Genomic DNA, 17,999 nt, shown 5'->3' with positions numbered 1-17,999 from the left:
GTAAATGTTTGTTTGAAATTCTTCTAGTGTATGGCTACCTTTTTAGCATTCAAGCCACCCTCAATCCTCATAAAATTTTAATAACTACAATGCATTTTAGTTACTAGAATAGAACAGAAAGTTATGTTTTAATTTAAGACCAATTGCACACAAAAGGTGACTGCAGCAAACCTGATTGGCCCTTTGTTCTGCTTCTCCCTTCTCCTTCCAAAGCTTTGCTGTACAGTAGACTGGGATATCAAGCCAAATTCATGTGTTTTAACTGCTTGCATTAACCACTTCCGGACCGCCCGCTGCAGTTTTACATCGGTACTTTGACTTTAAATACCGGTGTTCTGGCAGCATATAGCTGCCATAACCCCGGTATTTTCTTACAAGGTCGGCGGTCCTCTTTCACATAAAAGTGGTCCCAGTAGCAGATTCACCTTGGGGTCACTTTTATGGGCCCAGGAGAAGTGTCACCCCCCCCCTCCTGCCGCTTCCCGGTCATTTTCCCCCTTAACACGGCCGTCGATAGCGGGGAAAACAATCCGGTCCTTCTGTGTCCCAGGCAGGAAGTTGAGTGAGGGCAAGATGACCCCCACTCTATGGCCTTGGAGGACCGGACGGCTTTAAAGGACACATTTTGTTTTCTTGCTGAAATAGATGAATTGTTTTCTTTTTTTCTTTGCTTTTTGGTGTAGATGTGAGATCTTTTTGACCCCAGATCTTACATTAAAGAGGAAGCAACATTTCCAACATGATGTGCACATTCTAAAAAATGTAGAAACAGCAGATATACATGTAAAACTCATATAGGGAGATTTGTTTAATCTCTGTGTATCATCTAAGGCTATTCACTTCACTGGGTATAGGAGAGGTTTTACAGCCACTTTAGGGTGAGCAGTTTCCTCCAGAATGTCCTCTTCTGGAGGTGTAGGAGTGACTTCCCTCTGCTCCAGTCCCTCTGACACTCAGGAACAGCCTTGTATTTTTTTCAATAAATAGGAGGCAGGCTGTGGTTAGCTAAAGTGCCAATTGTAATGTCATAGACCCCTTCTCTCATTTAATAAGAGCCTGCCTAGTATTCCCTGACCAATATTTAGGGTGGTTCCTGAATGGCGGAGGGATGGGACCATCCAAATCGCTGTTGTTTCTGGCAGTAGAAGAAAGTTATTTCTGAAGCCCCTGGAAGCTCACGAAGAAGACACTGCTTATTGTATGTAGCAATTACTACTACAGTGGATTGTATCATCCCCAGAGGGTCTACAGGTATGACATGTGTAGGATCAGTTTTAATCAAGCTGACCCACAATCTATTATGTGAAATTATTACTGTAGTTCTAATTTGAACCTCCCCATCAGTCTCTACTTTCTCTTAAGCCCAACTGTAGGTGAAACATGTTAAAGGGAGGAGCTAAGGCAGGTGGATGTGACTTTTATCTTCTTTAAATTAATATACAGAGCTTTTTCAGAGTGCAATAGGACCATTTATTTCTATATGATATTTTTGTAATTAGGTTTACATATGCTTTAATTCACCTTAATGTGGATTATGCTATTTACCTATCTATTGGAAAACTATACGGAAAGAAACGTGGACTTTGGAGGCACTAGATATTTAAAAATATAACATTTTATTAAATAGTCTATATAAAAACATCAAAAGAAAACTACAAAGCAGATTGAGATAATTGATACTTCACATCGAAATGATCCTGACCGAAGGTGACAGAAAGATGTGCTGTCTTCCCAGGAAGATCGAACGATGTGTTAACACATAATCATAAAGTTCCGTTGAGCCATAGGGCTCGACATGTTTCGCGTTAAGCTTCCTCTGGAGCTAATGGATCAATGCTCTGTAAATGGTCAGCAGGTAATGACAGTAGAGGTAGAAAAATTAGTAATCAGCTGGGAGAGTTGATGAAGGGTCAGAGTCATCAAAAGTTAATGAAAATGCACATAAGCTGCCAAACGTCAATGGCCAGCAGATATGGCATATAGCACGTCAGCTGGTATGCCGCAAAAGTAATGTATGATGGAGCAGAATTCTCTGCATAATGCACGAAGTGAATCTAATTCCTGGATGGGCCAATAGTACCCCCAGAGGACTCCTGACCCATATATAACACCCTCCCCAGATGGGGAGTAACCACCAATGGTAAATATCTAGTGCCTCCAAAGTCCACGTTTCTTTCCGTATAGTTTTCCAATTTTTCTATAGGATGTTGCACTGATTACGCTACACAGACACCCAGGATACCGCTACCTGGGAGCGTACTTAGCTAATCTCTCATTTACCTATCTATGGCATTAAAGCTGTATTAAACCCAAAACCAAACATGTATTATATTGCAGCTCACCAATCATTAGATGTGGTGGCTGCTTCTGTTTCCTTTTTTTAGGCTTTTTTCCCTCTGTTTTTACCTGGTGATCTGGCCAGTAATACACCTCCTGTATTGCAGTGCCCCCACTCTGGATGAATGAGCACAGTGGGCACAGCAGATAACAGCATAGTAAGTCTGGGGGGGGGGGGGGGGGTAGTACTAGATGTACTAACATATTTAAATACACTATACAAATCAAATCTGATCTCCAGCTCATGCTTTATAATTTTCAAAAAGCAGGTTTTTTTTTCTATTGGTATAAAGGTTTTACATAAATAAGTAAATAAAATCATTGTAAGCACCCATGCAAGTGTTAAGAGTTAAAATCCATGTAATCTGATACATCTGTAAAAGAGCGTGTTTTTTTTGTTAAAGACTTACTAGCTGGATCACCAGATGAAAATAAAAGAAAGTAAGTCTAACCAAGAAAACCAATACAAACATCACATCTAAGAATGGGTAAGCTGCAATATAATAAATGTTTGCTTTTGGGTGAGCTGCAATATAATAAATGTTTGCTTTTGAGTTTAATTCTGATTTAAATTTTTAGCAAACGTGTCTATGTTTCTGGACGGTACTGTCCACTCTTCTTAGAGACAGCAAAAAACCCAGAATGGGTAGGGTTTGCAGTACATACCTATGTAATAGGTATGGACCCATGTATAGCGAAGGAACAGGGCTATCTCCCAAAGTAGGGCCTATGAACAGTGGCATCTCCCAAAGAAGCAGCAATAACATTTTAAAAAAATGAGAACCCTGAAGGTGCATGCCATTTTAATCTGAAACTGAAGCCAAAATATGTACAGGGGCACACAGCATACCGGGGGAATTTTTCTGCTTCTCATATAGGGGGACCTGTACCTATTTATAGCACGTGTTAGGAATGGCATGCACCTTCATGCACCATGTTATTGCTGCTTCTATGGGAGATGTCCCTGTTCACTTTCAAGTTTGTAAATGTCTTCATGCTTCTGCAATATATTTAAACGACACTGTACTGTTTATATTGTATACCTTTGTTTTTTCTTCCTCAGTATGTGGACTGTCAGACCATTTCAATTTCAGGAAATCTTCTTTTGGCAAGACATGCTGGTGCTCATTTTCTTCCTCAACGCCTGAATTCTGCAGCAAACTGGATGAAGACAAGTCCTCTTCACTGAATAAATATACATATTTTATTAATAATTTATTTGTAGTAAAAATTAAGTCTAAAATACTTTCAAATGTACATCTCTAAATCTTTATGAAGAAATTTTCCATGAAATTTTCCATAAAGAACCAGAAATGGTTATTTTTTTTTCAGAGATGGTTATATACAGTTTATTATTAAAATATTACTTTATATATATATATATATATATATATATATATATATATATATATATATATACCTAATACATTGATCTGATAATATTTTAAATTATAGAAACAGAATATATAAAGACGCCCCAGATTGTTTCTACTGCCTAATAAGAGAGAACATTGATTGTTTTTTTACACTTCTTTATAAATGCAAGTCAATTAATGTGCACTAAAACAATGCATTGAGTCCAGCTTACTAAAGCAGAGAATTCTTACTTAGAACATTTACTGCTCACTAAGTTTAGTTATGCTTTGCACACTTAATTCATCCAATCATATGTAAAGGGACATTGGGTTTTGACTTACCTGTAAAATCCTATTCTTGGAGGACATTACAGAAAAAAGGGTATATGTCTTAGACCTCCTATTTCCAGCAAACTTCGGTTTTTTTAAGCAAGCAATAAGGAATAAATTATATCTAACAGTGGGGAGGGACCTGTGTCCTGTAATGTATTCCAAGATGATGTAGGCCACTGCTGTGGGGTTGCCCGAGTCTTGGTCAGGTGACCTTGTAGCCGATAGGTCCACCATTATTCTTGTACAAGTTTACTGTGGATCTTATCAAGCTCCACCCATCTTCACCATCAGAGGTGTTTCTGGTAAAGATAATCTATGGGTATTGTCTTCTGACAGAAACTAATTAGAAGGTGGTGTTGGATGAAGTGTAAATAAATCAAAAACTGCCTAGTGTTAAAATATACTGTATGCTTGTGTGCAGCTCCACTATTTCAAGCAATGGTAAGTGATGGCTGTGAAGGAGCCCAGAAAGTGAGACATCCATGACCCACTAGTATTTGGGTGTTCAGGAGCAATGGCACATTTTCTTAGCCATTGTATAACACATAGCACATAAACATTTAAACAGAACATATATAACATACACCCTCACTCTTATACATGGTGGAACTGTTTTATAAAACTATGTAAGAAGTCAATAAAAAACCTGAGTACATTCAAAATTAATGTTTCTTACCCCTGACATTCTGTATCACATTCTCCAGGAGGAGAAGTGTCCTCAGACTTTTTCCACCCAATTACATATTTGCTATGAGACTCCTGCCTTTGGAAAGACTTCTTCTGCATACCGCCATGGGAAACAATGTACACTTTTGAAGTATCCAATGTTCCACTGTTTTTAGGACACTGTGATGAAGGGCTTCCTGAATGGCGTGACCCACTGCAATGTAAAGAAAAACAAATTATGTTTTGAAATACACTTTTTGAACAATAGGCAAATTGAATACAGTAGTAAAATGGCTTGCACACAAATGTTTTTTTTTTTTTTTTCTACAGCATAAACTAGAGGAACCTTTTGCATAGCTAGTAGTATGAAGTCACACTCAACTAGACTTAGGGTTGAGCCAATGCAGAGGGGGAAGTCTCCTAAACTAGGCACTAGCATAGGGGCTGGACACAGTTGGGAGTCTGTTCTTGCACTATCCATCTCCTGAACTTTGCAGTGGTTATACCAGCATAATCAGTGAAGCTCTTCTGTCCATGTGACAGCTGGCCTTGCTCTGTATTTACAACACTGATAGGACTCCCAAAATGCAGGGTGCAGTTGATATGCTATCACAGTAGCAGCAAAGCTCCACTAATGTAAGTTGCTCTCCCCAGTGTAATCTGCAGGGCTGAGTGTCAGTATCAATCATGAGAGTTATATAAGCAGGAAACAGGATGTCTTTTATGTGGACCTTCAGGCACAACAAAAAATGGTTCAAAGAGGGAATTGAAGAGGTATTGAGTGAAACTGGGCAAAGGGAACTGCATCAAAGAAGGCTATCATTAGGCCCAGAGCCCTTCTGCAGAAGCAAACTGAGGAGTGCCATTCTGGCCTAAGAGTCATTATATGGGACCTTAGGACAGCAGCTTCTCCCTAAAGTGGGAAGGTTCTTTTTTTGGGCTATATCCAAAATTAGACTCAGGTATGCCAGAGGGTATGATGTATGAAGAACAAACTTTAGAAAGTTTATTATCCAGGTGAAAAAACTGACTTGTCCTCTGGGCGTTGGCAGACAAGGTTGTGGCAGAAAAGTCCTTCAATCGGAGGTCACCCAGGTAACTTGTGACATAAATGCCCTGGGTTCTAAGAAGTGCCAGAAGCAAGGTGAGCACTCTCATGCTACAAATTAGATATGTTAGCCTCCCACGGCAAAACGCAAAGTGTTTACGAGAGGGGAAGATGAGGATGTCTAGATCTCTTATATGTCTACTGATGCCAGAATATCCACTTATCTGAGTAAAATAATGACAGATCTCATTGAATCCATCCTAAATTTTGGTACACAAAGAAATATGTTTAGAGATTTTAAGCCTAGTATTGAGTGCATGCCCCCATTTGGGTTTTGAACTGTGAACATATTTTAATGAGAACTGCTACTGCTGTTTATGCCTGAAGTTGGTGCAAGGTGGTTTTCATAGGATCCACTAGTGAAATAGCTAATTTTCTTTTAAAATCCCATTCCAAAGGATAGATCTCAGCAAAAAAGCTTTTAGGGTGGAACCAGTCCTCATAAGATGCACCAAGTTGTGCGTGTATAGGAAAAGTATTTTCTGACTCTTTGTGCCCACAGGGGCTTGATTTGGCTGTCAAGAGTCAGGTGCTGTTAGGCAAAAGACATTTCACAGGTGTGCAGGTAAGGGTGAGGGGCCCCAAATACACACTGTCTGTGTTAGGAGCCATACACCTGCATCCACCATGTGAAAAAAGGACCTGCGGCAGTGTTCGTATAGCTGCTATGTCCCTATAGCGTTTCATAGCTCATCTACACACAGATCCAGCCATACACAAAAAGAAAAAAAAAAACACTGATCCACACTGTACAGGTCACAGGTCTGGTGATAATGATTTTAGTGTATTTTTAATGAAAATATCATTTTCATGATTCAGGGGGAGGTGCTGTCAGGTAGGCTATACAAGGCACTAACAGTAGCCATGTATTAGAAATGAAAGAAAGAATTGCCTGCAAATACACTTTAGGGGGTAACAAACCCACAGTGAGCAGAGCGCTCACTCTGTAGACTTTGGAAAATTAAAAGGGGCCAAATCATTTTTTTATGTTCACAGGGAATTTTGTAAAGGCTACTCCCACGGTTATCATGGTGTAAACACTGTGGAATCTATCAATGCATGCAGCAATTTAGGAGAGTCAAGAACACACACAAAAAAAAACAAAAAAACATAACAATCCTTAAAATTTGAACATGGTATTCGGTTACATGTACACAGCCAAAAATGTTAGAAGTAAGGGTCAGTGGATGAGAAGTTTAGCAAAGGGCATCAATCTGAGACTAAAAAAGATCGTTGGCTTCCTGCTATCGTCGCAGAGACTTTGGGACCCAAAATGTATAGGGTCTGCCTGGAAGATGGTTCTCAAGGATCTGCTCCTACCGGATCAGGAGGCATTGAGACTGATGCTTGGGGGGACTCTGGACTTTTGAACTCAGCTCCAACAGAGCCCTCCAGCCCTGGTCCAGAGGTCTGTTCACCCTCTGAGCTAGGGGATCCCCTCTTGGCCCCGCCGGTGTCCATTCCGGCCAGCCCTGCTTCCTCCGGCCCCGAGTCGCTGGGTGCCCATCCTCAACGACGCTGTCGCCCTCCTGACCGGTTTCAGTTGCAAGACCGGTTACGAGACTTTTGACGGGCCCGCCGAAAGTGATCCGCTGCCATGTTCTCACATCCGGACGCAGAAGAAGTCATGTAAATCTCCTGAGTTGGAGGACTGTATTGGACAAATATTAGTTACTGTTTTATGCCTGTTCTCGTTTTGTTGTGTTTTTTTTGTTGTTGTTTTTTTTTTTTTAGGGATGGATGGAAGGTGTTATACCTGAAGGGTTTCACATGTACTGTTACTTTAAGGCTGGCTCCACCCAGAAGTGATGACAAGGGTCAAGGGGCAGAGTGGCCATCTTAGAGACATGTAAGGGATGCATTGATATACAGAGCTGTCCTGTAATGCATGTTGGAGTGTACAGTGAGTCCTGAATAAACATCCGTTGTTCCAGATCAGAGTCCTTTGTCTCTCACAACACAGAGAATATAACAGATGGGAAACAAGTCAAGTAAGAACTTGATGGTACCAATGTGCTCTTGAGGTTGTATATGAATACTGACACGTGTCTCCAGGACTTACTACATGACAAAAAACTCTAAAACCTAAGCAAGCAAGTCTGTCTAGATCTAAAAAGCCTATAAGGACTGGAGTCGGCCATAGGGCTGCAAAATAAACACAAGACACTGAGCAAAACTAATGGGAAAAGGGAGTAAATGAGACATGAGTAACACAGCAGACATTCACAGATTGTGTACGTAGTGATTTCATACATAATTTCTTTCTTTATTATGTGTGGGACTGAAAAAAAAAAAAAGGAAACCCCAACTAAAGTCTTGCTTTTTATTATTGTTATGCATTCAGGCTGCATACCAAGTAAAGAATATGTCAGTTATTATTATTATTGTTATTATTTTTATTATTATGTGTTAGTGCCACACAGCAGAATGTTTAGTGGCTTGTAAGTAATACCTTTCTTCAAAGTCTGGAGCTTAAAGAAAAAAAAAAAATGTAATCCTGCAACTAAAGTCATGGTTTTTATTACTGTTATGCAGTATAGCTGCATAAAAAGTAAAGAACATGCCAGTTTTTATTATTATTTATTTGAATATTACTGTTATTATAAATATGGGTTAGTGCTTTAAAACTACTGTGGGAAAGAAATTTGGCTCAAGCCACATCCGAAATATACAATACAAATAGGATGCGGGACCAGATACGCCAGAAACCGCCTAACTTACTGGACTTTAGAGGTTCAGCATGGGAGACAACAATTTAATATAATATAATTTTTCATTGTACAAAATACATAAAAACAAAGGCATAGAAGCCTAAAATGGATCTACAATTAATAGTTACAAAAGTCTCTACTAAGGTATCGGAAAACCATAATTGTAGATAGTAAAAGGAATAACCATCACTTGAAAAGCTATATGCTTCAAGTAACCCAATCTGCCAGGTCAACGTTTCACCAATAACATGGCTTCTTCAGGACCCAATATGGCACGGTAGAGGCAACACTATGCATATTGTGTGAAAAGAAGAAATGTAAGTATCCATTGAGTATAGCATTTAACTACAATAAATGTACAGTATCATTTTCTATGCTTACAATATTACAGTGGATTGTGCACGTTTAATAGAATGGATTGTGCACGTCCATAGCCAAGCAACGGGAACTCGTTATGGGCAAGATATTAGAAAGAACCTGCAATTCAATATATCCCTTAGTATATATTATACACAAGTAGTGTCCTGGTGTGTATTCCACCAAAGTCACAAATCAATGACAGACTAAGGGAAGACAATTTACTATATGCTAGAATTCACAAAGATACCGTATATACCAAAAGAGGGCCCTCCGGTTTAAATATTATTTTTTGATATTTTATTAACTTCTTGTCTCCTATGCTGAGCCTCTAAGATCCAGTTAGTTAGAGGGGTTCTGGCATATCTGGTCCTGCATCATTTTTGTATTACATCTACTGTATATGAAGTTGTTTGTATTGAAAGCATGCTAGAGATCATGACTCCTGCTCTCACACATAAGGCCTTCTCCCATGGTATAACATGTCCCCTTGCACAGTGCTTGAATATACAACACTGCTTGGGAAATGTGAAAGTTCCTAATTAGAGTACCATGCAGAGGTGTGCCAGAGCTGAGCTGCTTTGATTTGCGTGAAAGCAGCGGTCAGGGTCACCAGCATGCTGCCGACACAGGGTGGCTTTATATAGTTGTACAAGCACATAACTACACATATTAATTATAGTAACACATTCTTTACTTGGTATGCAACCTGACTGCACAACAATAATTAACATCATGCATACCTCCCAACATTTTGAGATGGGAATGAGGAATTAGCAAAAGTATGTAGGCACATGACACATCCCCTGCCACGCCCCCTTACAGAATAATTATATAAAAAAATACTAGTTATTAGCCCATAAGGCTTACCACTACTATTCCTTTAAACTGGCTTTTAAAATTTAAAAATGCAGCAATTTAGAATTTGAACGAAAGGTTAAGCACTGTAAAACACTTATATATAGATATATATACAGTATCCCACAAAAGTGAGTAGACACCTTTTATTTCTGCAAATATTTTATTATATCTTTTCATGTGACAACACTGAATAAATGACACATTGTTACAATTATAAAATAATTAGTGTACAGCTTGTATAACAGTGTAAATTTGCCGTCCCCTCAAAATAACTCAACACACAGCCATTAATGTCTGGCAACAAAAGTGAGTACACCCCTAAGTGAACATGTTCAAATTGGGCTCAGTTAGCCATTTTACCTCACCATGTGACTCGTTAGTGTTACAAGGTCTTAGGTGTAAATGGGGAGCAGCTGTGGTAAATTTGGTGTTATCGTTCTCACTCTCTCATACTGGACACTGGAAGTTCAACATGACACCTCATGGCAAAGAACTCTGAGGATCTGAAAAAAAGTATTGTTGCTCTACATAAAGATGGCCTAGGCTATAGGAAGATTGCCAAGACCCTGAAAACTGAGCTGCAGCATGGAGGCTAAGACCATACAGCGGTTAAACAGGACAGGTTCCTCTCAGAACAAACCTCGCCATGGTTGACCAAAGAAGTTAAGTGCATGTGCTCAGCATCATATCCATAGGTTGTCTTAGGGAAATAGATGTATGAGTGCTGCCAGCATTGATGAAGAGGCTGAAGGGGTGGGGGGGGGGTTAGCCTGTCAGTGCTCAGTCTATATGCTGCACACTGCATCAAATTGGTCTGCATGGCTGTCGTCCCAGAAGAAAGCCTCTTCTAAAGATGATGCACAAGAAAGCCCGCAAACAGTTTGCTGAAGACAAGCAGACTAAGGACATGGATTACTGGTACCATGTCCTGTGGTCTGATGAGACCAAGGTAAACTTATTTGATTCAGATGGTGTAAGGTGTGTGGCAGCAACCAGGTGAGGATCACAAAGACAAGTGTGTCTTGCCTATAGACAAGCATGGTGGTGGGAGTGTCATGGTCTGGGGCTGCATGAAATCTGCCGGCGCTGGGAAGCTACAGTTCATTGAGGGAACCATGAAGTCCAACATGTACTGTGACATACTGAAGCAGAGCATGATCCCCTCCCTTCGGAGACTGGGCCACAGAGCAGTATTCCACCATAACGTCCCCAAATACACCTCCAAGATGACCACTGTCTTGCTAAAGTAGGTGAGGGTAAAGGTGATGGACTGGCCAAGCATGTCTTCACACCTAAACCCTATTGAGCATCTGTGGGGCATCCTCAAATGGTGGAGGAGCGCAAGATCTCTAACATCCACCAGCTCCGTCAAGTCGTCATCATGGAGTGGAAGAGGACTCCAGTGGCAACCTGTGAAGCTCTTGTGAACTCCATGCCCAAGAGGGTTAAAGCAGTGCTGGAAAAAAATGGTGGCCACACAAAATATTGACACTTTGGGCCCAATTAGGACATTTCCACTTAGGGGTGCACTCACTTTTGTTGCCTGCGGTTTAGACATTAATGGCTGTGTGTTGAGTTATTTTGAGAGGGCAGCAAATTTACACATTTACAAGCTGTACAATCACTACTTTACATTGTAGCAAAGTGTCATTTCTTCAGTGTTGTCACATGAAAAGATATAATAAAATATTTAAAAAAATTTGAGGGGTATACTCACTTTCGTGAGATACTGTGTATATATATATATATATATATATATATATATATATATATATATATATATATATATATATATATATAGAGAGAGAGAGAGAGAGAGAGAGAGAGAGAGAGAGAGAGAGAGAGAGAGAGAGAGAGAGAGAGAGATCAGACCAAAATAAGGGACAAATGAGGAGGAAAGAAGGGCAGAGGAACTTTTTTCCAAAGCAGGGGCAGTCCTTCGGAATCAGGGACAGTTGAAAGCTATGCATCATGACTTAAAACTATTTTTATTCGGGTAAATAAAAAAAATAATATTTCTTATTGATATTTTTTAAGCCAACAGGTAAAATTTAGGCTCCTTTTCACATTTTATAAGCTGTTACAAAGAATGTTCATCTAGCTTGGTGAATCAGGTAAAGCTATAGTCCTTTTAAATACTGAATAATATGCAAGGGATTAAACCAAAACATTTTTATTTTATTCACATGATGGGATGATTGAAGAGAACACAATGATCTGAGCATTTATTATACTAAGAGGAGATTTTCTACTCATTTAGTAAATCAGCCCTATGACCTCGTTCGCATAATTCTCACAACACAAACATGCAGTGCAATGGGGTTCCTTGTTTGGATGGGTGTAATAAAGAGAACATGCCTAATTTAGGGTTCCTTAAAAAGAAGAGAGGCTTAATTTAGCCAAAGTGAGTGGGTATAGGTAAAGAAAGATGGTTACAGCAATGTGGCAGGGAGCTCCTATGCTTATCTTGTTATTACACTTTGGCACATGACAAGTATGTGTAATGTATTAATTAAATTTCTGTGCTCTGATATACTGTACAGCACTGTGAAAACCCTGCTGCGAGTGCAGTAGTACCATTAGTCGATCACTTCCAGTCCCTGAACAATAATAGAAGTGGTTGGCATGATAGATGTCTGCGCGACAAATTACTTCAATGCAAATAATGTGCAAATAAAAGCTGTATTTTAGAAAGGTTAACATGAAGGTAAATGTAATTAACACATTTTACTTACTTCCTGCAGTTCTTCCTTTCAGAAGTCTGGTAACAGAATTACCAAGACAAGTGAGACGCCTTTCTGCCACTGCTAAACCTATATTAATAGCTACTAGTTAAAGTAATACATAACAAATCGCTGAAATGGAGGAGCTAATAGCCATCTCGCAAGACAACATTTCCAAACACACCACCTAATGGGTCTGCTGGTATCACTTCAAAACCACCCCGGAATACACTCAAATCGCAGGCACACACTAGTTGATACGGTACTATTCCCTGATCTCTTGATAAACCTATAATTGACTGCCTGCATTAACCACTCCTGGGATAATAGAGGATGGGTGGGTCGAAGATCAGGGTCAGGTTGAAGAACCCCCCCCCCCCGTCTCGACCTACCCCACTCCTATCCCTCCTCCTCTATAACTTCATAACCCCTGCTCAGTGATACTTCCCCCCCCCCTTTTTTTTCCCTTCTCTCTCCCCCACCCTTCCAGACCCGTATATGCGCAACCATTAGATTTATTCAAGATGGCTACCTGGACTGCCAATCTTGAAATGACTATTAAAACATAAAAAAAAACCCACCCTGTAGCATTCACCCTCTGGCAAAAACCCCCACCCCTTGATTACTTTGCTGATACTTACCTAACCTACCCCTTGTGTTTCAAGGTGTCAGCTTAACACACATAATAGTCAGTGTCATTACGCGTCTGACTTTTCTATAGATTTAAGCCTCTCTGGCCTCTGAGATTCAAAATGCTTGTTAATCCTACAACCTATACAATTCGCTAGTACTTACAACCCTTTACTGTTTTCTTTTTTACATTATCTTGTCTTTCAAATTAAATATTTGACCATGGTTATGGTCATGTAACTCAAACATATCAATAGGCGGATGGGCCCATGTGAAAATATTTATCTACCCGTTCTTGTTTCTCTGAACCTCCCTAATAAAATATTATGGAAACGAAAAAAAAAAAGTAATGCATAACAGAGAGCATGGGACAAAGGTCAAAGGAAGAAGACACTGCAGGGTAAGCTTCATGGGGTTCAGTGGTGGTTAAAACTTTTGGCAAATGCACTGGCATTAAGGTGCCATACACAGCTGTGTACCAAGGACAGGTTTGTAGTCCCCCAGTATAGAGATGAACTGCATGCATGCAGGTTATTTGGATGACTGTATAGTTCCAACATCACTTGTCAGAGCCAGTGTCGCGGCACCAGTAGAGTGTCTTTTTACATTTCTCAGGTAAGTAATCACCATGATTGATTATATACAGTATCTCAAAAAAGTGAGTACACCCCTCACATTTTTGTAAATATTTTATTATATCTTTTTATGTGACAACACTGAAGAAATGACACGTTGCTACAAAGTAGTGAGTGTACAGCTTTTATAACAGTGTAAATTTGCTGTCCCCTCAACACACAGCCATTAATGTTTAAACCGCTGGCAACAAAATTGAGTACACCCCTACATGTCCAATTTGGGCTCCAAGTGTCAAAATTTTGTGTGGCCACCATTATTTTCCAGCACTGCCTTAACCCTCTTGGGCATGGAGTTCACCAGAGCTTCACAGGTTGCCACTGGAGTCCTCTTCCACTCCATGATGACATTACGGAGCTGGTGGATGTTAGAGATGTCCTCCACCTTCTGTTTGAGGGTGCCCCACAGATGCTCAATAGGGTTTGGGTATAAAGACATGCTTGGCCAGTCCATCACCTTTACCCTCAACTTCTTTAGCAAGGCAGTGGTCGTCTTGGAGGTGTGTTTGGGGTTGTTATGTTGGAATACTGCCCTGTGGCCCAATCTCCGAAGGGAGAGAATCATGCTCTGCTTCAGTATGTCACAGTACATGTTGGCATTCATGGTTCCATCAATGAACTGTAGCTCCCCAGTGCCGGAAGCACTCATGTGGCCCCAGACCATGACACTCCCACCATCATGCTTGACTGTAGGCAAGAAACACTTGTCCTTGTACTCCTCACCTGGTTGCCACCACACATACTTGACACCATCTGAACCAAATAAGTTTGTCTTGCTCTCATCAGACCACAGGGCATGGTTCCAGTAATCCATGCCCTTAGTCTGCTTCTCTTTAGCAAACTGTTTGGGTGCTTTCTTGCACATAATCTTTAGAAAAGGCTTTCTTTTGGGACGACAGCCATGCAGACCAATTTGATGCAGCATGTGGCAAATGGCCCAAGCACGGACAGGCTGACCCCCCACCCCTTCAACCTCTGCAGCAATGCTGGCAGCACTCATACATCTATTTCACAAAGACAACCTATGGATATGATGCTGAGCATGTGCACTCAACTTATTTGGTCGACCATGGCGAGGTCGGTTCTGAGTGGAACCTGTGCTGTTAAACCACTGTATGGTCTTGGCCACCGTGCTGCAGCTCAGTTTCAGGGTCTTGGCAATCGTCTTATAGCCTAGGCCATCTTTATGTAGAGCAACAATTCTTTTTTTTCAGATCCTCAGAGAGTTCATTGCCATGAGGTGCCATGTTGAACTCCCAGTGATCAGTATAACAGAGTGAGAGCGATAACACCAAATTTAACACACCTTCTCCCCATTCACACCTGAGAACTTGTAACACTAATGAGGCACATGACACCAGGGAGGGAAAATGGCTAATTGGGCCCAATTTGGACATTTCCACTTAGGGGTGTACTTACTTTTGTTGATAAAAGAAAAGGAATTGGCAGCACTCCAGGTTGAGTCAAAATCCAGATTTATTGACTGGACATCCAAATATGACAATCGTTACAAGGTAGACGCGTTTCACACACTGACAATTAAGCACACAGTGATTGATTAAGCACACAGTCAGTGTGTGAAACGCATCTACCTTTTCACGATTGTCATATTTGGATGTCCAGTCATTAAATCTGGATTTTGACTCAACCTGGAGTGCTACCAATTCCTTTTCTTTTATCAATTTTTCACGGAGGCGAGCCGGGCATGCACCTGTGTGAGTCATCAGGCAATTACACCACCTCGAGCAGTGAGTCCTTCTCTCTTCACTTACTTTTGTTGGCAGCAGTTTAGACATTAATGGCTGTGTGTTGAGTTATTTTGAGGGGGACAACAAATTTACACTGTTATACAAGCTGTACACTAACTACTTTACATTGTAGCAAAGTGTCATTTGTTCAGTGTTGTCACATGAAAAAATATAATAAAATATTTGCAAAAATGTGAGGGGTGTACTCACTTTTGTGAGATACTGTATTTATCAGTCTGCAAGGGGTTATTCTTTCAACTAACAATCAGTATAAGAGATATTCTTCCCAATGACCGACAATTTAATGAGGCATTCTCCTTCTCACCACAAATGTAAGAGGACATTTTTCCTGCTACTAATTACCAATGAAGTAGGGATCTTCTACTGGTCCCTAGTAGGCACTTGTTCACTGACCACCAATGAAAAGGGAAACTTCTCTACTGACAACCAATGTAAAATGGCACTACAATTACCAGCAAAGTAGAGGATAGAGCACTAACCATCATGTAAGAAAGGACTATGCTTACCCTTTTAAAAAGATGACCACTATGAAAACTAGTGTAAGCAGTCCTTTCCTCACTGACAATCAATGCAAGAAGGCATTACGGTGACCACCAATCTAAGGAGGCACTATGCTTATCTCCGGTGTAGTGGGACAGAACACTGGCCACCAATTTCAAGGGGCAAAGCACTGACCAGCAATATAAGAGGGCACTTCATTCACCACCAATCCAATGTACTTTGGCAAAAGACTGACCACTAATATAAGGGGGCACAACACTGAGCGCTAATATAAGGTTGGTACTTCTCTACTAATTTTAATTGTAAGATGATTCTTCTCCCCTGACCACCATTTAAAATATCATTGTCATACAGAGAGTGTTAGAAATGATCTGCTACCTTCTACATGACACTGATTGAACAAACACTAATGACCTGTTGGAATAGCGGGATAGCATAGGGGACTATGATCCACCCTTTATAGGGAACATGTGAACATTTGTCTCTTTTGCGATACTGTAAAAGAGGTGATCCATCTTCTTACTTCCTAATCTCAAGGTGAAAAGTGAACCCTGCAGCATATTTCCAACAGCCAAAATTACATCAGGCACCCAAAATACATGACCTCTCTTATTAGACATCTGATAAATGGAACCAGCGCATGTATATCTGTCTTGTGGGGGGAAAAAGCTCCTCAGCTATTTTGCTGTGGTTCAACAAAATGTCAAGACAAACAGTTTCCCTAAAAAATACAGAGGAAGAATGTAGAACCACTTGGGCTTACTGGACACACTTTACTAGTACTCCAGCATACCAAAAATGTAAATTCAAATCTATCGGAGTACCATTACAGACCCAATCTCTTGCTACAATAGTAGCTACCGGTCCTAAGTGTGCTCTGTGGTATATCTGGGCTGAGCCGGACATGTGAGTTCCCACAGTCTTCCCTCTCTTACCTTAAACCCATTCTCATCCATACACTCCCCCCACCTTTCTCCTCTCTGACCCGAAAACCTCATAACACCTCAACACCTCCCATGGATCCTTATACCCATAATTTTTATACCTTTGTAATTAATTCACCTTCCTCCTTTACTGCAGCCCCTGTTGAGTGATATATTATGGAGATCCCCTCCATTTTGATCTAGTTATCAACACAGGTTGCAGCCTTCTTCCTTTCCAAAGTCCTGTGAGGACAACCTGTCGATCCCATAGACACAACCGCTCACCATATCTGATAGTTTGCTCTATAGATGTGGCCAATGGCATTAAAATATTTATATAATATGACAGCTTAAATGCCCAACGAAAACCAAATAAAGGTATAAGCTATCCCAAGCGCTTCAAATGAGGACCACTCACCAATAAATAAATTGGCTATGCAGCTACTTAACTAAAACATATGGAGAAAGATATATAATAGATAGATACTCAGCAATATCCCTATATATATATATATAGTAGCGCAAACTTGTCAAGAAGCAAGTGCCAAAAAAATACTGTGCCCACTGCACAAAAGTCCGAAATGCAATAGATGTCACATAGGCAGCAGGAAAAAGTTCAGAAATGACTCAAACAGTCCATAATCCTTCACTCTATCTCCTGGGATGATAATGTACGAAGACGTGTTTCTCAAAAGGATCACCACCACCACCGTGCTCAAAGGGGGGAGCAGAATTGCCCACTCACCAGATGCTGTGGCCCAACCCACTTTCGTGTTTGAGCATTCAGGCTTATAATGATGGTCACTGGTCCAGAATATCCACAACAGGAATCGCACCAGCGCAGTCAAAAAAAGCTCAGCAGCATATGGGGAGGAGAGAACATAATCCCAATAGCGTGATACCGTTTAAAAGGGTTTTATTAAATAAAAATAAAACATAAGGTAACACACTCACATGTCTTGTATGTCATCAAACGCAAAAAAACAGTCACGAATAGGGGAGGGATGCCCTTCGGGAGATGATGTCCAGGCTCCACGCCGTGGACGCCGCGCCTTCTGGGTAATCCGAACTCCTCTTACACAGCCTGGTTACA

The 17,999-nt window shown here is 40.5% G+C and overlaps 1 protein-coding gene across 3 annotated transcripts in view; it reads right to left on the bottom strand.

Moving 5' to 3' along the window:
- The window catches only part of SIPA1L2 (signal induced proliferation associated 1 like 2), a 601,890-nt gene that overhangs the window by 268,919 nt on the left and 314,972 nt on the right, over positions 1-17,999 (bottom strand). For all 3 annotated transcript variants that reach the window (XM_082249126.1, XM_082249125.1, XM_082249127.1), the window contains 2 exons: positions 4,702-4,905; positions 3,381-3,522 (listed from right to left, as the gene is read on the bottom strand). In XM_082249126.1, the coding sequence (XP_082105252.1) occupies positions 3,381-3,522; positions 4,702-4,905 (346 nt within the window). The remainder of the gene's footprint in view (positions 1-3,380; positions 3,523-4,701; positions 4,906-17,999) is intronic.

Source organism: Pelophylax lessonae, assembly GCF_965119305.1.
Source record: "Pelophylax lessonae genome assembly, chromosome: 3".
NCBI classification, from domain to species: domain Eukaryota; kingdom Metazoa; phylum Chordata; class Amphibia; order Anura; family Ranidae; genus Pelophylax; species Pelophylax lessonae.
The sequence above is the reverse complement of the archived record's forward strand: the minus strand, read 5'-3'. Positions and strand labels throughout refer to the sequence as shown.